Source organism: Oncorhynchus masou, chromosome 23 (genome assembly GCF_036934945.1).
Source record: "Oncorhynchus masou masou isolate Uvic2021 chromosome 23, UVic_Omas_1.1, whole genome shotgun sequence".
Classification (NCBI taxonomy): Eukaryota; Metazoa; Chordata; class Actinopteri; order Salmoniformes; family Salmonidae; genus Oncorhynchus; species Oncorhynchus masou.
This window is the reverse complement of record NC_088234.1, coordinates 40770944-40797839: the sequence shown is the minus strand read 5'-3', so window position 1 is coordinate 40797839 and position 26896 is coordinate 40770944. Positions and strand designations below refer to the sequence as shown.

General features: G+C 42.1%; 1 protein-coding gene across 2 annotated transcripts in view; it reads left to right on the top strand.

The window, feature by feature from the left end:
- The first annotated feature begins 7131 nt into the window (after nt 1-7131).
- Nucleotides 7132-26896, top strand: part of si:dkey-192p21.6 (uncharacterized protein LOC565246 homolog) — a 40894-nt gene continuing 21129 nt past the window's right edge. The window contains exons 1-8 of one of the 2 annotated variants that reach the window (XM_064932111.1): nt 7132-7466; nt 9662-9758; nt 15380-15477; nt 16544-16665; nt 17684-17802; nt 20273-20342; nt 20455-20518; nt 21533-21615. In XM_064932111.1, the coding sequence (XP_064788183.1) occupies nt 9665-9758; nt 15380-15477; nt 16544-16665; nt 17684-17802; nt 20273-20342; nt 20455-20518; nt 21533-21615 (650 nt within the window). In that variant the 5' untranslated portion in view covers nt 7132-7466; nt 9662-9664. The remainder of the gene's footprint in view (nt 7467-9661; nt 9759-15379; nt 15478-16543; nt 16666-17683; nt 17803-20272; nt 20343-20454; nt 20519-21532; nt 21616-26896) is intronic. The other variant, XM_064932112.1, reaches the window with a different exon arrangement.

The following is a 26896-nucleotide window of genomic DNA, read 5'->3' as shown; positions in this document are numbered from 1 at the left end:
CGGTCGAAGCCTGAGCAATTGCCGTACCAGGCAGTGATGCAACCAATCAGGGTGCTCTCTTGCAGCTGTAGAACCTTTTGAGGATCTGAGGACCCATGCCAAATTGTTTTAGTTTCCTGAGGGGGAATAGGCTTTGTCGTGTCCTCTTGAAGACTGTCTTGGTGTGTTTGGACCATTCTAGTTTGTTGGTGATGTGGACACCAAGGAACTTGAAGCTCTCAACCTGCTCCACTACAGCCCAGTCGATGAGAATGGGGACATGCTCGGTCCTCCTTTTCCTGTAGTCCACAATCATCTCCTTAGTCTTGGTTACGTTGAGGGATAGGTTGTTATTCTGGCACCACCCGGCCAGGTCTATGACCTCCCTATGGGCTGTCTCGTCGTTGTCGGTTATCAGGCATACCACTGTTGTGTAGTCTTCAAACTTAACCTGTCTGGGAACCCCTCGCCAACAGCCAATGAAATTGCAGGGCGCTAAATACAAACAAACAGAAATCTCATAAATCAAATTTCTCAAACATACAAGTATTAGGCACCATTTTAAAGATAATTCTCGTTCATCCAGCCACAGTGTCTGATTTCAAAAATGCTTTCAGCGAAAGCTCCACAAACGATTGTTAGGTCACCACCAAGTCACAGAGAAACCCAGCCATTTTTCCAGCAAAAGAGAGGAGTCACAAAAAGCACAAATAGAGATAAAAATTAATCACTAACCTTTGATGATCTTCATCAGATGACACTCATAGGACTTCATGTTACACAATACATGTATGTTATGTTCGATAAAGTGCATATTTATATCCAAAAATCTAATTTTACATTGGCATGTTATGTTCAGTAGTTCCAAAACATGCTGTGATTTTGCAGAGAGCCACATCAATTCACAGAAATACTCAAGTGTTAGGCATGGAACTTTAGATAAACTTCTCCTTAATGTAACCTCTGTGTCAGATTTAAAAAAAACTTTACGGAAAAAGCACAATCTGAGTACGGTACTCAGAGCCCAAAAGAGCCAAAATAAATAACTGCCATGTTGCGCAGTCAACATTAGTCAGAAATAGCATTATAAATATTCCCTTACCTTTGATGATCTTCATCAGAATGCACTCACAGGAATCCCAGTTCCACCATAAATGTTTGATTTGTTCTATAAAGTTCATAATTTATGTCCATATACCTCCTTTTGTTAGGGAGTATGGTAAACAAATCGAAAATCACGTGCAAGTCCAGCGGAAAGATCGGACAAAAATTCCAAAAAGTTATATTACTGGTTGTAGAAACATATCAAACTATGTATAGAATCAATCTTTAGGATGTTTTTATCATAGATGTTCAATAATGTTCCAACCGGAGAATTCCATTGTCTGTACAAAAGCAAGGGAACAAGAGCTAACTCTCATGTGAATGTGCGTGATTGAGATCGAGTGTGCTGGCAGACCTCTGACTCATTCCCCTCTCATTCAGCCCCCCTTCATAGTAGAAGCCTCAAACAAGTTTCTAAAGACGGTTGACATCCAGTGGAAGCCTTAAGAAGTGGAACACAACCAATATCCCACTGTAGCTTCAATAGGGGCTGAGTTTAAAAACTACAAACCTCAGATTTCCCACTTCCTGTTTGGATTTTTCCTGCCATATGAGTTCTGTTATACTCACAGACATCATTCGAACAGTTTAAGAAACTTCAGAGTTTTTTTCTATCCAATACTAATAATAATATGCTTATATTAGCATCTGGGACTGAGTAGGAGGCAGTTTACTCTGGGCATTCTTTTCATCCAAAAGTGAAAATGCTGCCCCAAATCCCAAAGAAGTAAATGATGGTGTTGGAGTCATGCCTGGCCATGCAGTCGTGGGTGAACAGGGAGTACAGGAGGGGACTGAGCACGCACCCCTGGGGGAGCCAGTGTTGAGGATCAGTGTGGCAGATGTGTTGCAACCTACCCTCACCACCTGGGGGCGGCCCGTCAGAAGTCCAGGATCCAGTTGCAGAGGGAGGTGTTTAGTCCCAGGATCCTTAGCTTAGTGATGAGCTTTGCGGGTACTATGGTGTTGAACGCTGAGCTGTAGTCAATGAATAGCATTCTCACACAGGTGTTTCTTTTGTCCAGGTGGGAAAGGGCAGTGTGGAGTGCAATAGACATTGCATCATCTGTAGATCTGTTTGGACGGAATGCAAATTGGTGTGGGTCTAGGGTTTCTAGGATAATGGTGTTGATGTGAGCCATGACCAGCCTTTCAAATCACTTCATCGCTACGGATGTGACTGCACCGGTCTGTAGTCATTTAGGCAGGTTGTCTTCGTGTTCTTTGGCACAGGGTCTATGGTGGTCTGCTTGAAACATGATGGTATTACAGAATTAATCAGGGACATGTTGAAAAGGTCAGTAAAGACATCTGCCAGTTGGTTAGCACATGCCCGGAGCACACACCCTGGTAATCCATCTGGCCCCGCAGCCTTGTGAATGTTGACCTGTTTTAAAGGTCTTTCTCACGTCGGCTACGGTGAGCGTGATCACACAGTCGTCCGAATAACTGATGCTCTCTTGCATGCCTGGAAGCGAGCATAGAAGTGATGTAGCTCGTCTGGTAGGCTCGTGTCACTGTGCAGCTTGCGGCTGTGCTTCCCTTTGTAGTCTGTAATAGTTTGCAAGCCCTGCCACATCCGACAAGCGTCGGAGCCGATGTAGTACAATTCAATCTTAGCCCTGTATTGACGCTTTGCCTTTGATGGGATGTCGGAGGGCATAGCAGGATTTCTTATAAGCTTCCGGGTTAGAGTCCCACACATTGAAAGTGGCAGCTCTACCCTTTGTCTCAGTAATCCATGGATTGTGGTTGGGGTATGTATGTACAGTAACTGTGGGGACGACGTCCTCGACGCACTTATTGATAAAGTCAGTGACTGATGTGGTGTACTCCTCAATGCCATCGGAAGAATCCCGGAACATGTTCCAGTCTGTGATAGCAAAACAGTTCTGTAGTTTGGCATCTGCTTCATCTGCCAACTTTTTTATAGACCGAGTCACTGGTGCTTCCTGCTTTAATTTTAGCTTGTAAGCAGGAATCAGGAGGATAGAATTGTGGTCAGATTTACCAAATGGAGGGTGAGGGAGAGCTTTGTATGCGTCTCTGTGTGTGGAGTAGAGGTGTTCCATAATTTCTTTCCCTCTGGTTGCACATTTAACATGTTGATAGAAATGAGGTAAAACTGATTTAAGTTTCCCTGCATTAAAGTCTCCGGCCACCAGGAGCGCCGCCTCTGGGTGAGTGGTTTCCTGTTTGCTTATTTCCTTATACAGCTAAGTGTGGTCTTAGTGCCAGCATCTGTCTGTGGTGGTAAATAAACAGCCACAAAAAGTATAGCTAAAAACTGCAATATATCACAAGATACTCTACTTCAGGCAAGCAAAATGTAGAGACTTCCTTAGATTTCGTGCACCAGCTGTTTAGAAATATGCACAGACCGCCCTCGTCTTACCGGAGTGTGCTGTTCTATCTTGCCAGTGTAGCGTATATCCCACTAGCTGAATAACCATGTGATCATTCAGCCACGATTCCGTGAAAAATAAGATATTACAGTTTTTAATGTCCCGTTGGTAGTATATTTGTGATCGTACCTCGTCTAATTTATTGTCCAATGATTGCACGTTGGCAAGTAATATTGACGTGATGGCAGCTTTCACACTCGCCTTCTGCGATCCTTACGAGGCATCCCGCTCTGTGTCCTCTGTACCTGCGTCTCTTCCTCTTTCAAATAACAGGCATGTTGGCCTTGTTGGGTGTTCGTAGAATGTCCTGTGCATCCTTCTTGTTGAAAAAAAAATCTTAAGTCTAATTCAAGGTGAGTGATTGCTGTCCTGATATCCAGAAGCTATTTTTTTGCTGTAAGATATGGTTGCAGAAACATTATGTACAAAATAAGTTACAAATAATGCGAAAGGACACATAATAGCACAATTGGATGGTCGCCTGTAAAACTGCTGCCATTTCTTCCGCCGCCATCTTACTGATAAATGGACATACGCCGGTTATTCAAATGGACATACACCTGTTAAAGCTATAGTGACATGGAGAGACAGCATCACTAGTTGTGAAAGGGATAACAGGTTTGTCTATATCTCTTTTACCCCAGGCAATCCTAGTGGGCTTATTGAAATACCTCGTTGTACACATTAAACCACTCAGGGTGATGGTCCATTTTCTCTGCTTTTGTAGAGCCACTCTGGACATGAAGCCAAAGGCCTGTGAGATAAAGTATCACACTGTACGTCCAAGTCTTCATTGTCACAATCAAGTAAAATGCATTTTATACCCTACAGCCATTAAATTGATCCTAGATCAGCACTCTCAGACAGTTTTTATGAATATATTCAAGCTTCTCTGACCTGGTTGAAGTCTTTGAAGATGAATTCTTTGTAGATGGCGTCCCTTCCCACCACCACCCACTGGGCGTTCTGGAGCAAGGGGAGTAGACGCTCCCTCTCCTCCTCACTCAAACCCTGGATTTTACTGGCCTAGGAAGAGCAAAGCAAATAGTCACTGGCTGCCTATGTGAAGGCCTACAAATTGGTTGCGTAGAAGCCCGTCTGGAGTTAGTGTTGCATTGCATTCCTGGGGCCTGTTCATAACGTTCAGATAGAAATGCGTTGTGTATAAGCGGTACAATTATCTGTTTATGTAGAATTGGAGATTATTATTATTATTTTTAATAGAATTTGTTTCTGCAACATTCTGAACGTGTCACCCTAATTGAAAACATCCCTGGTTTTCAAAATGGTGGGAGGCTCCATTGCTTTCTCCTCATTACTTCAATGGAATTCCACAGCTCTTTACACATGTGCTATCACATGAGCTTTAAACTAAGTTAATTCTGAAAGGTACTTAAAAAAGGAGGGTATTTGTAAAAGGATTTGTCAATGCCTCCAAATGATCGGTCTTGGTGTCGAGCCAACATGGAGACAAAGCAAAGAGATGTCACCACGAAGCAGCCGATTTTAAAGGAGAATGCCATCAACCGGTATCTTAGCAATATGCTAATCTTCTTTATCACTATCTGTGAAGCGTTGACAGATTTGGGGAACAGCACATTGACCACAGGCAGACAATAACCTAAGGCTTCATCTCATTCAATGACTGGCTGTATAGACTCTGTTCCAGTCAGGACAATATGTTTTATTGCATAAAAACATTATATACACTTTAGGTGCCATCTCATGTTATAAGACTCACTCAGTATTCTGTTTTTCAAATACTCATATATGGCCCAATCAATAACTCCAATTGCTTAATTATCTATTGAAAACAACACAGTACGCCTCACAGGTGTGCCAAACAGAATACATGTGGCTCATAACATAAAGAAGCTACAATACAAAGAAATTCACTCACTGTGGTTTTTGGCTGTTCTCAGTGAGACTGAGGGCTCTGCTATCACAGTTAAAAGCAGCTCAAATACAAGCTGGGGTCCTGTTCTAGCTGTCCATGCAGAAGCCTGAACATAAATGCACACTGCTGGTCTTCGGCATGACCATAATCTTAAATCCTCTCCACTGTTGCCCATAACAACACCATTTCACTAGCCAGTCATTATGTGATACGTTTGAAAAGGGCATCCATGTTATCTCTGTGAAAGGATATTGACAGATTATGCTCTCAAACAGAACCTTTCACTCTAAACAAAAATGACTGATTGATGTAATTCACGAATGTAGGTCAGTGTGTAACATTCAATGGTGTAGTCTACACTAAGCTTATGAAGAGCCATATGTCAGAGAGATTCCATGGTTCTCTGTCCCTGTGTCAGGGTACAATGAGGGTCAAAGGTTAATGAGTTTCCCTACTGTGAGATGACCCTGTGAACTCAGCTGTAACGGGGCACTCGGGAAATTAGCTAGTTAAGGAAATGAACAGAGGGAGATGACAAATGATCAAGGTTAAAGGCCTGAATGAGTGTAGGAAATGAATATGGTGCTTCAGTGGTTTGCTGCGGTTTGCACAGCAAAGGGTTTGTTGATGTGCGGACATTGAGTGGCTAGACATTGAGGTAGATGGGTTTGGGCTGGGGGTGGTAGGGTCAAATCAAATCAAATTTTATTCGTCACATGCGCTGAAAACAACAGGTTAACTTACAGTTTCAAGAAAATCCCCCCCAAAAAATGAACAGTTTAGAAAAACAAATAATTAAATAGCAGCAGTAAATAACAATAACGGGGCTTTATACAGGGGGTACCGGTGTCAAGGTAATTGAGGTAATTATGTACATGCAGGTAGGGTTATTAAAGTGGCTATGCATAGATAATAACAGAGAGTAGCAGCAGCGTGGGGGGTGCAAATAGTCTGGGTAGCCATTTGATTACCTGTTCAGGAGTTTTATGACTTGGGGGTAGAAGCTGTTTATAAGCTTCTTGGACCTAGACTTGGCGCTCCAGTACCGCTTGCCATGCGGTAGCAGAGGGAGCAGTCTATGACTATGGTGGCTGGAGTCTTTGACAATTTTTAGGGCCTTCCTCTGACACCGCCTGGTATAGAGGTCCTGGATGGCAGGAAGCTTGACCCCGGTGAGGTACTGAGCCATACGCACTACCCTCTGTAGTGTCTTGCTGTCAGAGGCCGAGCAATTGCCATACCAGTGTCATGACGTTGGCCTGGGTGTTAGGTTTATGACAGTCATAAATACTTCTTCCCCCCTTTTCCCTTCTCTAACCTACTGAGGTTACATTTAAAAAACCTTGGTTAACATAGAGATTCTGGGAACATCAGTATGTGGGGGGAAATTAACTATATTCTGGTAATCCGAACAATTGAACATATGCAGTGGTACTTAATGAATATGATGTCAGTTCGGTTGTCATTTGAGACATTCTCATCAATGATAAGATGACAAACTCTACAGTGGAAAGTCTATGCATCAGAGTTATCAGATTCACTTGGAATTGTTGTTCAATTTAAATGTTTGAATATTAAATGATTTGTGATGGGATGAAATGTGATTTTAGCTTCTAAAATGTGAGATGTGGGTTTTCATAAGTGAGGCCTGCTCACTCAGTGGCCCGCACACGTGAAGAGACAGAGGTTGTAAACTATGACACACACCCCTTTTCTCCCTTCCTATATAAAGCCTTGACAACAACATAACTTCCTGTTCCAATGAGTTAGGATGACGATCCTATGTCAGAATGGTTCAGATAAAACTACAGAACGAAGCCAACATCAGCATGAGCTTTGGTTGCGAATGGTATGAACTTTGAACTATTATTCAAGACAGACAGTGATACCTCCTAGCCGTTGAGTTAGCGACCGCAGCTGCAAACGCAGGTTAGGAAGGAACGGACAAAGTATTCCATCTACCACACAACGACGTTACTTCAACTTATCCAAGTGACCACCAGAGACATTCTTCAAAGGACAGAGGACTCGGTTTGGCAACACGGTCTTCCATCTACCACCAACCTACTGAAGCGCAGCGAGTAAATGTTTATTGCATTTTCCTTTTCCAAATGGGCGGTAATTTAGAATGCATAAGACACTGTAATTACGATTGCACAGCTTCGCCTTTGTTCCAGTCTCCCGCTCTTTCGCTCAACCCAGCCCCTTTTCCTTTGTGTAACAAGCTGTCATATCTGTTCCGGGACGTATTCCTTTATGACGGCAATTTGTAATCAAGTTATGATTTTAATTATGTGTATGTGTGATTCTGTGTGATTAGTTAGGTTTTTAGTAAATAAATAATTAAACCCAATTTTGTATTGCTGATTCAACTTGTTAGCCAGGATTCTTGCAGATAACAAAGAATTTACAACTTTCAGATTGAGACTGAAGTAAGATGACGATTAATGTTGACTGCTATTGATGTAAAATATTACTAAATCTTAAGAGTTTATTCGGAAGATAACAGCTCTATAGATATTATTTTGTGGTGCCCGACTCTCTAGTTAATTACATTTACATGAGCTCAATCAGGTGATATTAATTACGGAGAAATTATTTTATAGAATAGCATGTCATAGCAATTAATCCGGCATAGCCAAAGACACGACACCAGGCAATGAATCAACCTGTCAGGATGCTCTCGATGGTGCAGCTGTAAAACCTTTTGAGGATCTGAGGACCCATTTTTCTCAGTCTCCTGAGGGAGAAAGGGTTCTATCGTGCCCTCTTCACGACTGTCTCGATGTACTTGGACTATGTTAGTTTGTTGGTGATGTGGACGCCAAGGAACTTGAAGCTCTCAACCTGCTCCACTACAGCCCCGTCGATGAGCGGGTGGGCGTGCTCCGTCCTCATTTTCCTGTAGTACACAATCATCTCCTTTGTCTTGATCATGTTGCACCACACGGTCAGGTCTCTGACCTCCTCCCTATAGGCTGTCTCATCGTTGTCGGTGATGTGTCACTGTTGTGTCATCAGCAAACTTAATGATGGTGTTGGAGTTGTGCCTGGCCATGCAGTCATGAGTGAACAGGGAATACATGAGTGGACTGAGCACGCACCCCTGAGGTTCCCCTGTGGCAGATGTGTTGTTACCTACCCTTACCACCTGGGAGCGGCCCATCAGGAAGCCTAGGATCCAGTTGCAGAGGGAGGTGTTTAGTCCCAGGATCCTTACCTTAGTGATTAGCTGTGAGGGCACTATGGTGTTGAACGCTGAGCTGTAGTCAATGAATAGCATTCTCACACAGGTGTTCCTTTTTTCCAGGTGGGAAAGGGCTGTGTGGAGTGCAATAAAGATTAGATCATCTGTGGATCTGTTGTTGTGGTTTGCAAATTGGAGTGGGTCTAGGGTTTCTGGGATAATGGTGTTGATGTGAGCCATGACTAGCCTTTCAAAGCATTTCATGGCTACAGATGTGAGTGTTATGGGTCGGTAGTCATTTAGGCAGGTTACCTTAGTCCCTGTGCCCAAGAACACTATGGTGGTCTGCTTGAACCATGTTGGTATTACAAACTCAGACAGAGAGGGTGAAAGTGTCAGTGAAGACACTTGCCAGTTTGTCGGCGCATGCTCGGAGTACATATGTCCTGGTATTCCGTCTGGCCCAGCAGCCTTGTGAATGTTGACCTGTTTAAAGGTCTTACTCACATCGACTGTGGAAAGCGTGATCACACAGTCATTCTGAACAGCTGATGCTCTCATGCATGTTTCAGTGTTACTTGCCTCGAAGCGAGCATAGAAGTTATTTAGCTCGTCTGGTAGGCTCATTTCACTGGGCAGCTCTCGGTTGTGCTTCCCTTTGCAGTCTGTAATAGTTTGCACGCCCTGCCACATCCGACGAGCCTCGGAGCCGGCGTAGTACGATTCGATCTTTGTCCTGTATTGACTACAGTTGCAGTACTGAGGTCTGTTTGAGCTCTTTGGAGGTGGTGTCAATATCGACTGGCTACCATACTAACAGCGCACACATTCATGTTCATATTGCATGAGTTTCAAATGGGTGGATAAAACCTTTGGGTAACATGTCCTATGAGTGCCCTCTTCATAATACATTATAAGCATAACTTTGCATTTGACTGTTTATGCTGTCTTATCCTCTCAATCGGATCCCAAAGAGACTCCAAACAAAACGAGACAACTCTACACGCATGCATGCATAGTGCCCTTTGAACCCTGTTTATATCTGTAGCTGTCATAAAGATGAGTTGCAGTGGAATTGTTTTGTTGTAGGAAATGGAGCCTAGAAGAATCCTCACGCAGATCCTATGTGTGTTCTTTCTTACAACTGGACGAAATGAAGGAAAGCTTGATGCAAAGTCGTGTTCAGGTGAGTGTTTTTAATTCAGGAGTAAGGGTGTTAAAGGTGGTCTTATTTTGCTGTCCAACAGAGAATGTATAGGACTGCATACGTTATGCATTTATAGAAGTACTGCAAACTCAATCCATTTTAACTGAATCACAGTCATAAACAATTCCTATACGAACCGCTGTACATACAGTTGAAGTTGGAAGATTACATACACCTAAAACAAATACATTTAAGCTCAGTTTTTCGCTATGTCTGACATTTAATCCTAGTAAATATTCCCTGTTTTAGGTCAGTTAGGATCACCAGTTTATTTTAAGAATGTGAAAAAAAATACAAAAATTCAGCTTTCATTTCGTCCATCACATTCCCAGTGGGTCAGAAGTTAACTTACACTCAAATAGTATTTGGTAGCGTTGCCTTTAAATAGTTTAACTTGGGTCAAACGTTTCGGGTAGCCTTCCACAAGCTTCCCACAATAAATTGGGTGAATTTTGGCCCATTCCTCCTGACAGAGCTGGTGCAACTGAGTCACGTTTGTAGGCCTCCTTGCTCGCACACGCTTTTTCAGTTCTGCCCACACATTTTCTATAGGATTGAGGTCAAGGCCTTTGTGATGGCCACTCCAATACCTTGACTTTGTTGTCCTTAAGCCATTTTGCCACAACTTTGTAAGTATGCTTGAGGTTATTGTCCATTTGGAAAGCCCATTTGCGAACAAGCTTTAACTTCCTAACTGATGTCTTTAGATGTTGCTTCAACATATCCACATAATTTTCCTACCTCATGATGCTATCTACTTTGAAGTGCACCAGTCCCTCCGGCAGCAAAGCAACCCCACAACAAGATGCTGCCACCCTAGTGCTTCACGGTTGGGATGGTGTTCTTCAGCTTGCAATCATCCTCCTTTTTCCTTCAAACATAACAATGGTCATTATGGCCAAACAGTTCTATTTTTGTTTCATCAGACCAGAGGACATTTCTTCAAAAAGTAAGATCTTTGTCCCCATGTGCAGTTGTAAACCGTAGTCTGTCTTTTTTATGGCAGTTTTGGAGCAGTGACTTCTTCCTTGCTGAGCGGCCTTTCAGGTTATGTCGATATAGGACTTGTTTTACTGTGGATATAGATACTTTTGTACCTGTTTCCTCCAGCATCTTCACAAGGTCCTTTGCTGTTGTTCTGGGATTGATTTGCACTTTTCGCACCAAAAGTGCATTCACCTCTAGGAGACGGGACGCGTCTCCTTCCTGAGGGGTATGATGCTGCATGGTCCCATGGTGTTTATACTTGCGTACTATTGTTTGTACAGATGAACGTGGTACCTTCAGGCGTTTGGAAATTGCTCCCAATGATGAACCAGACTTGTCTACAATTTTTTCCTGAGGTCATGGCTGAATTCTTTTGATTTTCCCATGATGTCAAGCAAGGAGGCACTGAGTTTGAAGGTATGCTTTGAAATACATTGTCACGCCCTGACCTTAGAACTTTTATGTCTCTATTTTGGTTTGGTCCAGGTGTGATTTGGGTGGGCATTCTATGTTCATTTTTCTATGTTTCGTATTGCTTTGTTTTGGCTGGGTATGGTTCTCAATCAGGGACAGCTGTCTATCGTTGTCTCTGATTGGGAGCCATACTTCGGGAGCCCTTTTCCCCACCCTTGTCTTTGTGGGTAGTTGTCTTGTTTGTTGGCACTATAGCCTTTAGCTTCACGTTTTTTTATTTTTTATTGTTTATTGTTTTTGTTGGCGGCATAATAATTAAAGGAATATGTACCCTCACCACGCTGCCCCTTGGTCCAGTTCATTCGACAGCCGTGACATACATTTAAAGGTAGGCTAATTGACATCATTTGTATCAGAAGCTTCTAAATCCATAACATAATTTTCTGGAATTTTCCAAGCTGTTTAAAGGCACAGTCAACTTAGCGTATGTAAACTTTTGACCCACTGGAATTGTGATACAGTGAATTTTAAGTAAAATAATCTGTTTGGTAACAATTGTTGGTAGAATTACTTGTGGCATGCACAAAGTAGATGTCCTAATTGACTTGCCAAAACTATAATTCGTTAATAAGACATTTGTGGAGTGGTTGAAAATGAGTTTTAATGACGACAACCTAAGTGTATGCAAACTTCCGACTTCAACTGTACAGTGGCTTCACTTTGCCAACTGTAACCAAAATGAGTTTCTACGTTTTTTACATATTAGTTCATTTTTTTCAACGCAGCATCAAATTATCTCAGTTAACTTGTCTATATTTACTGTACCACCCTATCCATGTTTTAAGCAACTTTTTTGCCATATCCAAAGTACAATGAAATGCGTAGATTTTACAATAAATATAATTTGAAAGAGGATTTGCAAACTGTCTTTTGTTATCAGTTATGACTCATGTCATTTAAATTACTGCATGGTCATCTTTGTGATAGGCATGTTATTTACAGTTAGTCTTCCTAACACCAGTCTCTACAACGACTTCGGAAAGAATTCAGACCCCTTGACTTTTCCCACATTTTTTTACGTTTACAACCTGGTTCTAAAATAGATTTTTTTAAATTCCCCTCATATCTACAAACAATATCCCATAGTGACAAAGCAAAAACTGTTTTTAGAAAATGTTGCTAATAAAATAGTTAAATATCACATTTACATAAGTATTCAGACCCTTTCATCAGTATTTTGTTGAAGCACCTTTGGGAGCGATTGCAGCATTTATTCTTCTTGGGTATGACACTACAAGCTTGGCACACCTGTATTTGGGGAGTCTCTCCCATTGTTCTCTGCAGTTCCTCTCAAGGTCTGTCAGGTTTGATGGGGAGCATTGCTGCACAGCTATTTTCAGGTCTCTCCAGAGATGTTCGATAGGGTTCAAGTCCAGGCTGTGGCTGAGCCAATCAAGGACATTCAGAGACTTGTCCCGAAGCCACTCCTGCATTGTCTTGACTGTGTGCTTAGGGTCGTTGTCCTGTTGGAAGGTGAACCTTCGCCCCAGTCTGAGGTCCTGACCGCTCTGCAGCAGGTTTTCATCAAGGATCTCTCTGTACTTTGCTCCATTCATCTTTGCCTTGATCCTGACTGATCTCCCATCACTGCCGCTGGAAAACATCCCCACTGTCACGTCTGCTCCTGCTCCTCCTCTCTGGCGTACGCCGTCGCCAGAGTACTAACCACCGGTCCTGGGATTCATCATTACGCTCACCTGGCACTCATCATTACTCGTACCTATTAATCATTATGATTCACACCTAGACTCAATTACCTTCATCATCTCCTCCCCTTTATATGTCACTCTCCCATGTTCACTCACCAGTTGGTATTGTTATTGTGTATCGGCATTCTGCCTTATGTTAGTGTCGTGTTCTTGGTTTTGTTGTTTTATTAAAATGTTTCACCCGCACCTGCTTCTGACTCACTGCCCCATCATTACACCCACAGCAAGATGCTGCCACCACCATGCTTCACCGTAGGGATGAGGCCAGGTTTCCTACAGACGTAATGCTTGGCATTCAGGCCAAAGAGTTCAGTCTTGTTTTTATCATGGTCTGAGAATCTTTAGGTGCCATTTGGCAAACTCCAAGCGGGCTGTAATGTGCCTTTTACTGAGGAGTGGCTTCCGTCTGGCTACTCTACCATAAAGGCCTGATTGGTGAAGTGCTGCAGAGATGGTTGTCCTTCTGGAAGATTCTCCCATCTCCACAGAGGAACTCTAGAGCTCTGTCAGAGTGACCATCAGGTTCTTGGTCATCTCCCTGACCAAGGCCAGTCTCCCCCAATTTCTCAGTTTGGCTGGGCAGCCAGCTCTAGGAAGTGTCTTCCATTTAAGATTGACACTGTGTTCTACAGACATTTCCTTCGTCCTCATTCCTTGGTATTTGCTCTGACATGCACTGGCAACTGTGGGACCTTAGAAAGACAGGTGTGTGCCTTTCCAATCAATTTAATTTGTGTAAATAAGGTGTTTTTGTTTTTTATTTGTAACACATTTACAAAAACGGCTAAACCTGTTTTCGCTTTTTCATTATGGGGTATTGTGTGTAGATTGCTGAGGATTAAAAAAAAAAAAAATAGAACAAGGCTGTAATGTAACAAAATGTGTAAAAAGTCAAGGGGACTGAATACTTTCGAAGGCACTGTATATGCCCCTGACTTGAGTGTGAGTCACAGCTTGCTGTGTTGTCACGTGGGTTGCATGTCAGCCAGGCTCATTTATAGTGTCTTAAGCAGACCCAGCGCCAGGATAAAGTGACTAAGGGGGGCAGTTGAAATTGGTGAGTGAGCACAATGTTCGGGGGGGGATACTTGGATTGGAATTACATTGAATTCTGCTTATATCACACTATACCACAATAAACATAAAGTTTAAGTGCTGTGACTCCGAGACCATTGATAGGTTGGCGCGAAATCTGTAGCCCATCTCCACTTCGCTGTATCAACACAATGGAGCGCGCCCTACATCCCAAAGCAAGGCCGTTTTCGTAATGAACATAGGATGCAGGATAGACAGGGTCATTCACCTATTGCAAACAGCCTATGTGAATGCAGCCGTGAATATCTCATCGAAAAAGCCATGACACAATCTATACTTAGGCTAGTTACATTAACCATAAACAAACACGGAAAATGGAGATCCAAATAACCAAAACATAGCCTACGACAGTGAGATGCAGCCATGCTTCCTGCGAAATCGATCATTCCATTCCAAAACGTTCTTGTGACATCCCCTTCAAATGCCAGTTGGATTAGTTGAGCTTTCCTCAGGTGTAGCATGTTTCTTCTGTGCTGACTGAACACATTTGTCAAAGTGGAAAATGAGTTCTCGCATGCAGCTGTGGGATGCCCCTAAAGTCAGTCCATGTGTCAGTAAGCATGATCGGCATAGCGGAGAGAGGCCTAGAGAATCGGTGCAGGATATCTAGTGGGGTGCATTTGTCCTCATTGGAGCCAGCGATTTCAGTCTGCAAAAACTGGCGAGCGACACTAAACTCAGCTTCCACCGAATCTGTTTAGCTTCGATCCAGCAGTGGTTTCACATTTTTCACATCTAGAAAGTCATGTCTCACTGGGTCAAGGTCACGCAGGGCTTCCACTAGTTTGACTGTTGCGTTCGATGAATCATCTCAGACATTTCTTTCTCCTTTTAGCTAGTTAAGAACCGACCCAAAACTCTGTAGTAGTGAGGCAGAGTTGAGTGAAGCAGCTTCAATGGCAAACTTGACCTCACCCTTATAAATCATAATAAAATATCACAGGCGTAGGCGTATCACGTTATTCACTTAGCCGACCACAGATGAGAAGCATTTTTCCCCCTGTTTGTACGGAAACCCAAATGATTCATACCTAACCACCCCAGTGACCTTCCATAGTCTCCCTACACACACTGACGTGCTCTGTCCATTATGCTGACACAGCGAAGCTGGCATACAGATTTTGCACCAACCTGTCACTCAATCATTTGACCTTTTTTTTTGCTGTTTTTTTTATATAGGGACATTAAACTCAAACGGAAGGGGCATGTTTTGCCCACTCGTGGCGCTGGGCCCAGTCTTAAAAAGCCTGTTTTATCTTTAAGATTCAGATCAAGCTTTTTAAATGGAATTGTAAAATTACAGTATCAATATTGTTATGAATCCATTGTATTTAGGACGGCCTGCATTGAAATTAGACCAGGCATGTCTTACGTTCCATAACCAGCTACCAACTGGAGTTGATGTCCTCTACACATCTGATTACTGCTACAAGGTACAGTGTCTATTACTACTACAAGGTACAGTGTCTGTTACTGCTACAAGGTACAGTGTCTATTACAAGGTACAGTGTCTATTACTGCTACAAGGTACAGTGTCTATTACTGCTACAAGGTACAGTGTCTATTACTGCTACAAGGTACAGTGTCTATTACTGCCACAAGGTACAGTGTCTATTACTGCTACAAGGTACAGTGTCTATTACTGCTACAAGGTACAGTGTCTTACTGTTACAAGGTACAGTGTCTTACTGTTACAAGGTACAGTGTCTTACTGTTACAAGGTACAGTGTCTTACTGTTACAAGGTACAGTGTCTTACTGCTACAAGGTACAGTGTCTTACTGTCTTACTGCTACAAGGTACAAGGTACAGTGTCTACTGCTTACAGTGTCTATTACTGCTACAAGGTACAGTGTCTATTACTGCTACAAGGTACAGTGTCTATTACTGCTACAAGGTACAGTGTCTATTACTGCTACAAGGTACAGTGTCTTAAAAGTTACAAGGTACAGTGTCTATTACTGCTACAAGGTACAGTGTCTATTACTGCTACAAGGTACAGTGTCTATTACTGCTACAAGGTACAGTGTCTTACTGCTACAAGGTACAGTGTCTATTACTGCTACAAGGTACAGTGTCTATTACTGCTACAAGGTACAGTGTCTATTACTGCTACAAGGTACAGTGTCTATTACTGCTACAAGGTACAGTGTCTTAAAAGTTACAAGGTACAGTGTCTATTACTGCTACAAGGTACAGTGTCTATTACTGCTACAAGGTACAGTGTCTATTACTGCTACAAGGTTGAAAAGGGTATAAAAAAAGTCAATGAGAGATTCCGAGAAAATTTAAAAAGACAGTTGCATATTTTAGCTCCATTCACAGGTGCGACAATGCTAGGTATATCTGGTCCAAGGTGCACATGACATAGCATATCATGCTTCTGTATTTGTATGAAACAACAAAAGTTATACGGTGGGTTCGACAGCAACATCATAACCAAACGTCACAAACCTGTGCCTTCTCAGAATCTGCTTAGCCTGTTTTCTCCCCATTGCAGTGTCTGTACCAGCCTCTGGTCAGTGTTCTAAATGGTCCCCAGAATGCATCTGTCGTGGTCAGCACCGTCCTCACTCTGACACTGCAGTTACAACCAATGGGCAGAAACACAACTCTCTGCAGGTAATGTATTCATAGATATTGAGCGTATAATTAGGCATATGACTGGAATGGCATCTACATAGGCAATACATAACATAAATAGTGTTGCCATCAATGAGCAACATACATGAATTAAGCATGATATTTGAAGGTTGCAGGTCTGTAATGTTCCCAGGTCTTGACACAGAGCAAAATATACTGCATTGGCATTCCAATGATTGCATTTGAAATCCATTCGGTTATTTACTGGGGTGGGAATGTAATCCTGACCTGCTTTCTGAGCCAGACATATATGCTCCTGCTGAAACTACCTCGCCGAGTATTGATCAGAGGCCCCTTTTTGGGGTTAATAGGAGCTGACACTCCAATAATATAGGAAAGAGCCATTAAGCTGGCAAAGAAACATGTCTGGTGGAAACCTCAGAAGAGACGTTCTACAAGAAGAGGCGGTGGCCATATTTATAAACAATCAGACCTTTACAAGAGGTCAGGGCAGAGCATTCCATTTGGGGCTCACCCTTGAACGTGCTCCAAGGGATCTAGTTTCACACAACAAGGCAGGGGCAGGTTTCTCTTCTCCTCTTCAGCTGAGGTCTAGTCTTGGGCTTCCTATAGATCAATGCTGAGGTCCCTAACAAAACTGAGCCACTATCGATTTCCTTTATCCCTTAAAAAAAACACTCCATGTGATAGCTAGTATGTCATCCCCAAGATATATCATTAGGAGCTTGTAATGCACATTTTGGGGTGTTGAAACCAGAGATGTATAGGATACAGCTGAAGGCTGCACTACTGGCTTATAGACACTAGGTGTCCCCACAAGCTACATGTATTTCTGTGCAGAAACCTCAGAGGGCATAGCATGGAAAGGACCATTTTACCCCTAAGGTCAAAGGGAAATTCATACTCAAGTGTACTGTAGCAATGTCCAGTGAATGTATGATACAGCAGACTAAAAGGACAATCAAATGAATGCTTTTTGGTGATGAATGTAATGATGAGTGTCTTCCCCTTATTGGGTGCATTGTTGTTGATACAGTTGGAGTCAGTTGTATGAAGAAGCTGCCCATTACTCTGTCTGGATCCAAGAGTCAGAATCTCCCATCAATGTCATTTGCTATCAGACTGTGGATGTCAGTCCAAGTAACATCTATTTCCGTGAGTTAACGAAAACAATTTCCTGTAATTTTGAAAATAAAACATTTAGAACAGCACCATTGTTTTATATACTAGATAATAGATACTCGATTTAGAAAATTATTTGACAGAAAATGTGACAAATTTGACCATTTTATTTTACAGATAAGATGATTTAAGATATGGACTGTTTGCATTTTTATATACTTTTTGTGGCATCACAATTATTGAGTACAGTGGGTGGTAGGCAAAATGACAATACCATTTTAAGTAGAAAGTACTAATGTACTTGTGACTCCTAGGAGTCAGGCTAAGCCTGTGATTGGATCCTCACAGTTCCTAATTGAGACAACAAAGAAGAGACATCAGCTGTGTTGTACACTTCTGTTGAGAAGGAAACCTCTTTCCTCTCATGGGACAAGATGCGTATCGATTAGATAAGATGGCCGTTCTTGAAAACGGATCAAAATAAAAGCTTTTCTGTTTGTTTTGGTCAGTGCTCTGAGCAGGAAAGAGATTCTGGGTAATACATTAGGGAGCGTGAAGGGATTAAGCCGTAATGGGATTTTGAAAGCTTCTCTCTCTATAATGTACACTCCACTTAACAATACTGCAGATTGTGTTGTAGATCGGACTGTTAAGGCCAAGTAGCCATTATCTGGCAGATATGTGACTAGTGTGACTGCATCACCCCACACTATGATCAGCTTCCATTTACTTCACTGTCCTGTGATTATAGTCAGGCCCCATAGGGCTCTCTCAACTTTAAGTAACAGGCTGGTCGTCAACAGAAGCGAAAGGCAGAGGGGGCAGGTTAGAGTTGGCCTTTTGCAATTTAAAAAGTTAACTTTATCCTGAGTTGTGACTTGCTTCTGTGAGGTACATTTATGTTTGAAATACAGTATATGTGATAGAGAATGTGTTGCGGTCCTGTAACTCTGCGTATATGACAATTGTAACCAGGTCTCATGAGCTATAACACCATTGATTATTACAGTGGACATGCAAGTCCACTCTCTAACGTTGTTAGCACTGTATTGCACATACAGTACCCCAGACCACAAGTCACCTGCGTGGTTAATCTAAGCCATATTGCTTCTTGAGTGGTTTGTGGTATAGTGACCATTAACAAGCATTCATCTAACTAATATACATGCCTCAAGGTCATTTTAGGATCTAATTTCCATGTCCGTTGCGGTTTCAGTGTTGAGTTTAAATGAAACTGATCCTGAATCTGTAAGTTATTTAGCTGACAATGAAGATGACTCTACTGTACATATGTAAAGCGATTTGATTATTTTAACCAGGACATGATTTCCTTTCATATCACATTTCTATGTTGAGGATAAGGACTTTACCCTCTCCATGTTTTGAGAGTCATGAAGGTCTTTTTCAGAAGGGATCCCGTGCGCAGTCTTTGTTCAGAGCGGATGTCACCGTGTGTATTCAACCAAGGATTAAAACGGGCTCCGTGTTTGTTTTTCCACTCTACGACAAACAGGGAGCACGACATTTCCTGTCCCCTCTGCTTTGAGTCCTCTAATTACATAGCTGTTTTCATATTCTATAGGTCAATGACACTTGTTTGGCCAATTTATTTATTTGTCTATTATATGGCTATTATCTTTCAATTTAGCACATTAACCTATCCAAGAAGGCAATATCACTATTCTTTCCGTGGCCCGGCCTCTGACATACACTGAGTGTACAGAACATTAAGGACACCTGCTTTTTCCATGACACAGACTGACCAGGTGAATCCAGGTGAAAGCTAGGATCCCTTATTTGATGTCACTTTTGACATCCACTTCAATCAGTGTAGATGAAGGGGAGGAGACAGGTTAAAGAAGGATTTTAAAGCCCTGAGACAACTGAGACATGGATTGTGTTTGTGTGCCATTCAGAGGGTGAATGGACAAGACAAAATATTTAAGTGGCGTTGAACGGGTTATGGTAGTAGGTGCCAGGGGGTGGGGGGGGTGTACTCTACTGTCCCTTAGAAATTCATAGATTACATAGATTGACTGCTCTGTGATGGATTGGTTTATAATTTCATATTGGGCTGGGTTTGTCTCTTGAGGGATCCCCTGGTCACCTGGTTGGGTGACAGTAAGCCACTGGGGAGCTTAGAGACTGACAATGCTGAGAAAATCATTTGAGCCGGCCTGGAAGTGGTATTTAGCCCTCGTATCCCAAGTCAGATCCTGTTTTGAACTCTCCTGACATGGACATCCAGACTGGGCAGTGATGTAACACAGGAAGTTGTTGTCTGGTTTCTCTCTTCAGTTCAGCCAGAGAGGATTTGGGTCACTCAAAAACTCTATTCAGTTATGAACTCAATATTTGTAATAGTTTAATTTACTAGGATTATTTCAAAAAATCTGTTTTATTCTTTTTTGTATGTCCCAAATTTGCAAGGGAGATTCCTTCCCCCGCTTCCTATTCGCATGTGCCCTCCACTGACTCATCCTCTTTTGATCTTGTTGTACAGCTCTGTTGGTGGCAGCTCTTCTGCTGGCACTTATTAGTCTCCTATGTGTCCTTGTTCCCTACCTGTACAGGTACTGTATTTGAAATCATTTTTACAGTGAACTTTCTAAATACATGTCTGCTTTGATCTGAAGCCAAACTGACGTGCTGTGACAGTTGACGCTCCTTGTTTTCTGTTTACAGGAGGCGTTGTACGACGAAGCTCATCAAGACCATTTGTCACGAAGGACCACAACATGCAATGGATGTAAGTGTAACATTCACTTATCACAACACAAATCTCAAATTAGGATTTATGTTTCTCCATACAACCCATTACGTTTCTACATCCAAAACATCACTTATCTTATAGAATTCTTTGTCCTCTGGAATCTAAACTCGACTTCAGCTTTTGATCTACCAAAATGCATTGAAATGTTTTCATGCACTTTTTCTATTAAGTTTAAGAGGCATATGAAATGAATGAAACCTCCAGACTCCGGTCACTAAGCCATTTGTGAGATACTAATATGATAATTGATACAAATGTTAGCAGAGTCAGCAGACCTACATTAGTGATAGATCAAGCCTTGTATCTATCATCTTGTCTTGGTCCATGACGTGACAGCCTGACAGGCTCCTGCGTATTTTTGGAGATCATGAATAGCTCCTCTCATCTTCTCGAGGAAGAGGCCTTCATCTCCCATATGCTCTCATGGTGGCAGTCAGATCCATCATACAGAATTAGTGCTAGTGTCTTCCTGCTCTGGCCCTCCAAACTGCTGCATGGAGGCCAACAGGCCAGGGTATTCAAACTGGGAGGGCAGCAGGCCAGAGTAATCCAAGCCTGCTCTTTACAAAACAAGGAAGTAGCGGCCAACTACTACTCAGCAAGGCTAGAAAGAAGGATAGAGACATACAAGTCCAACTGGATCAATCTGACTCATTTCTCTACTCTGTAACTGCAAATTCAAGTTTACTTTGGGTTTGCTACACAATAGCGGAGGTGATAATATCAAAGCATGATTTGACTATGGATTTCAACCAAACAAAAATCGCCTCCAGTGAAACATTACATACTGTACTGTTTACATTATTCAAGGGTATTTATTTATTCAGGTGTGACTTATGTAGTGTGCAACAAGTATGTAAGTCATAGCTGCTTGTACTGTACTCACTAGCTTATTAAATGGTTATAACAGGTTATGACACCGGCTTGTACTTTGGTATAAGGCCTAAGTAATGTAAAGTAGCCCCCCCAAAAATGAAACCTTTTGTTCAGGATGAAACCCAAGGTTGTGGGGACGAGGTTAACACTGCCCAGCCAAAACCAACACGACTGCGCTCACTGGACACTTTCCGAGGGTATGTACATGGCGTTGATTGTTTCTCTCTATGGCTTGTTTACATGCTAATTGATTTCAGGCTAATCATAGGCATGCTGAAGTTATACAGAACACAAACGTATGTATTGTATAACAACATATTATACGGGTCACTGTCTGGTTGCATGGTCACTTGAGCCTTTGTTTTCAGGCAATTGCTTTGGGCATGATTCGTAATATCTTGTTGTCTATCTATGGTTGAGAACAGCGTATTTCTGTTGGACAGGAGTGGTGAGATTTAATCTTGGATCCCTGCTCTACTTAATAGTGGCCTCGGGGCAAACACAAAGCACGCCTCTCTGGAAACAGGAAGCTGGTGTGGGTTTGACCTCCCCTTCGCCAAATAATTGATGTAATAATACCATCAACATATCAGCACATATTCACTGAGCCATAGATCTACAGCTGGGATAGAATGGAAAGGGCTTTCCAGAGCCAGGTTTTTAGTATCGTTGCAGACTTCTCCATATCTGCTCCCTTCATCTGATGCTTTTGTAAATGTTGAAATCTCCTTCACTGTGTCTGCTCAAGCTGACTTAGTATTAATTTTGTCCGACTGTATATCTTCAAATCAACATATCAAGCCTTCCTCAACCGGGAAAGTGAAACTGCTCATCATCACATTGTTTCAAAATGCTTTTAGTTACCAGGAAATGACCATGATGTAGATACTAGTGGTGGGGGGAAGAAAATCAATACAGTTACATATAAAGAATCTAATGATATGATATATCGATATTTGAATCCAAGTATCGATTTGTAAAAATCCCAGCACTACTGGTGAAATCCTAACGCTACTGTACTGTAGGTAGCGTTAGCTAGCACCAGTTGGCTGTACCTGCGGCAAAACGCCTGAATTTTTCATCCTGTAGCTTGATCCACGTCTTCTTTTGAAATGGTGAGCGAGCATGTTTTCAGCACTTTTATTTCCCTGACTGATCAGAACTTGTTTTCTCAAGGCTCTCTCTCTCCCTCTCGTGTCCCTCTTTCTCTCTCTCGTGTCCCTCTTTCTCTCTCTCGTGTCCCTCTCTCTCTCGTGTCCCTCTCTCTCTCTCTCTCGTGTCCCTCTCTCTCTCTCTCTCTCTCTCTCGTGTCCTCTCTCTCTCTCTCTCTCTCTCTCTAGTGTCCCTCTCTCTCTCTCTCTCTCTCTCTCTCTCTCTCTCTCTCTCTCTCTCTCTCTCTCGTGTCCCTCTCTCTCTCTCGTGTCCCTCTGCAGCAGACATATAATGAGCAATATGTTTGGAACATCAAATCACAATTCAAATGTGGGATTCAAATCACAATACAATACAATGCAGAATTGTGAGAATCGCAATACATACTTTATCAGCACCTAAGTATCGTGATAACGTCGTATCGTGCCAGTCCCTGGCAATTCCCAGCCCCCAGTACATTACCGTATAATAAATCGTAGTAATAAATCACATTTTCACATGCTCTAGAGAATACAAGTACAAGTTAAAGGCCCAATTAGAAGCTTGTGAAAACAAGTGTTCTTACTACTGTTCCCTGACACTAACCAGTAACTTCACTCTGGGCTTTTCACACATAATCAACGACAGACCTATCTCATCAGAAACATATCAGAATGTTGAAATGTAGGCTAACATATGTCACTGACGGTAACATTTAGTTATATGTCACTGTGATGACATGTTCCTGTAGTTATGGCTCTTACTAGAAGACAGAAGGACTCTGGTGCTCGTGTGGATGGGGGACGTACAACATGGGTTGATTCATAACAACCTCCATAATGCATTTATTCAATATCATTCATCAGGATTTCAAAATAAAAGTATTTTTTCATTACAGAATGAAACGTTATCAGTAACACTGAAATAGATCTTCATGTATCCATTGTACAACTGACATTTTTAGTTCCACAGCCACAGTACCCAACCCAACCCAACCCAACCCGTGTGTGCTATCCTTATAGCACTTGTTTCTGGCTGTTATTGGCAGAAGACATAATGTAGGCCTAACAGGAAGTTTACGAATGGTGCTCCAGACCAGAAGCCAGGTAGGCCAGGCACTCCGTTTACTTCAGATCCAACTTGTCCCAGATGTCGTCACAAAAAAAGTTCCTAATTCAATAGGGTAATACTGATCATTCCAACGGCTGTTTACCCAGTGGCATCTTGCCAACTTGAAAGATCTCAAGAGAGGATGCAAAACACACAATGCACACTGTCACTGACCGCCAACCCCATGCTGCTCCCAGCCTGTTACGTGAAGCATGTGACAGAGGGCTGGGTACTATGGCCGTATCAAATTTCCATTGTACAATGCTGAAATGAAATAAGGATTTATTTCAAGATACTTTTATTTCTGAAAACTTGTCGTGAATGATGTTGAATAAATGTGCTAAAACCTTTTTTTAGTCAGTTAAGAACAAATTCTTATTTTCAATGACGGCCTAGGAACAGTGGGTTAACTGCCTGTTCAGGGGCAGAACGACAGATTTGTACCTTGTCAGCTCGGGGGTTTGAACTTGCAACCTTCTGGTCACTAGTCCAACGCTATAACCACTAGGCTACCCTGCCGCCCCTTTTATCGCAACACTCACAAAAGGTGTTACGGCTGGTTTCATAAAGATGTTACGAATGCCTTTTGTACGAATGTATATTCTCTTCAAGTAAAGTTAACGGATTTTAATCATATGTAATACAAGACTTACATTTGCCTGAGAAGATACACCGCTGAAACAATCTGTGACGTATCGATGTGCTCATATTGGTTCCTGTATCAGTTGAATGATTCCTATACCTCGAGACGTGCTTTATCAAAGCTCAAGATTAAGGTTCCAATGCACCTTGGCTGGATGAGTTATGATCCAGAGGCCAGTAAGTAACAACTTTTCACTGAGGGAAAGAGGCATCAGTCATCTGCCATGAAGGCTGGTACATTTTTGAAGCCAAAAAGGGGTTTCTTCTCCTCTGAAAGACTTTTCAGCTCATATCCTCATACTCCACTACCGTGAGTTATAGAGAACAGCTCGACTTTGTTTGCACTTTACATTTTTCGAAAAGGATCTTGATTTTGGTCTTGTGGCACTTCTAAAAGCCTTCAGCCGTTTCACTTATTTTGAAGATTGCGCTAAAGATTAGTTGTAATAAATTGAAGATGCAACAACAATTACAGCAAAACAGGATAGTGTAACTTAAAAATGGAACCAGGGGGCTGAGCCAATAACATGTCTCATTAGAATATGACAAAATAGCAACATTTAACCTTTGTCACCTAAACTCATGTCATATAGCATGGTTAGGGTTAGGGCTACCCTGTTAACATTCTGGCATTCATATAATGAATAACAAAGATAGTTACAGTGCATTCGGAAAGTATTCGGACCCCTTGACTTTTTCCACATTGTGTTACGTTTCAGCGTTATTCTAATGGATTAATGGATTAAATGAATGTTTTTTCTCATCAAGCTACACACAATACCCCATAATGATGAAGCAAAAACAGGTTTTTAGAAATGTTTGCAAATTTATAAAAAATAAATCACAGAAATATATCTTATTTACATAAGTATTCAGAGCCTTTGCTATCAGACTCAACATTTGAGCTCAGGCGCATCCTGTTTCCATCGATCATCCTTGAGATGTTTCTACAACTTGATTGGAGTCCACCTGTGGTAAATTCAATTGATTGGACAGGATTTGGAAAGGCACACACCTGTCTTTCTAAGGTCTCACATTTGACGGTGCATGTCAGAGCAAAAAACCAAGCCATGAGGTCGAATGGATTTTCCGTAGAGCTCCGAGACAGGATTGTGTCGAGGCACAGATCTGGGTAAGGGTACCAAAACATTTCTGCAGCATTGAAGGTCCCCAAGAACACAGTGACCTCCATCATTCTTAAAATGGAAGAAGATTGGAACCACCAAGACTCTTCCTGGAGCTGGGCGCCCGGCCAAATTATGGAATCGGGGGAGAAGGGCCTTGTTCAGGGAGGTGACCAAGAATCCGATGGCCACTCTGATAGAGCTCCAGAGTTTTTCTGTGGAGATGGGAGAACCTTCCAGAAGGACAACCATCTCTGCAGCGCTCCACCAATCAGACCTTTATGGTAGAGTGGCCAGACGGAAGCCACTCCTCAGTAAAAAGCACATGACAGCCTGCTTGTAGTTTGCCATAAGGCACCTGAAGGACTCTCAGACCATGAGAAACAAGATTCTCTGGTCTGATGAAACCAAGATTGAACTCTTTGTCCTGAATACCAAGCGTCACGTCTGGAGGAAACCTGGCACCATCGCTACAGTGAAGTATGGTGGTGGCAGCATCGTGCTGTAGGAAAGTTTTTCAGGGACTGAGAGACTTGTCAGGATCGAGGGAAAGATGAACGGAGTAATGTATCTTTGATGAAAACCTGCTCCAGAGCGCTCAGGACCTCAGACTGGGGGGAAGGTTCACCTTCCAACAGGACAACACAGCACACAGCCAAGACAACGCAGGAGTGTTTTTTGATTTAAAAAAATATATATACTAACCTGTTTTCGCTATGTCATTATGGGGTATTGTGTGTAGATTGATGAGGGAATTTAAAAAAATCGATTTTAGAATAAGGCTGTAACGTAACAGAATGTGGAACAAGTCAAGCTGTCTGAATACTTTCTGAATGCACTGTACGTGCACCAATGTTATGAATAGACTTGATCGATAGGTGGATGTTTACTGAGGGGACAGTATACTTTTCATTCTGTGCTTTGATATTTGGCCACTGAAATAAGCAGCATGACATTTCCTCTCAAGTACGAGACATTTGTTATGACTAGATTGGGTTTCCATGTACTTGATGTGGCTAGCGATAATGTAAGTAACTCAATACTCAATAGTGATTGAGTGTAGCCATCCATTTGCTTGTAGAGGCAGTGTATATAACTTAAAGCCTAATTGCTGATGCATGTAAAGAGATCAAAACCCCCAAAATGTGATGGTATTATCATCCCAAGCGCATCCACAGTGGATATAATAAGTCTTAACCCACTGATTTTTTTCCCCCACGTTTTGTTGCATTACAAAGTGGGATTGAAAAATATTTAGTTGTCTTTTTGTTATTGATCTACACAAAATACTACATTGTCACGTTCTGACCCTACTTCTTGTGTTATTTCTTTGTTTTAGTTGGTCAGGATGTGAGTTGGGTGGGTATTCTATGTTTTGTGTTTCTCGGTTGGGTTTCTTGTTTGGCCTGATATGGTTCTCAATCAGAGGCAGGTGTTAGTCATTGTCTCTGATTGGGAACCATATTTAGGT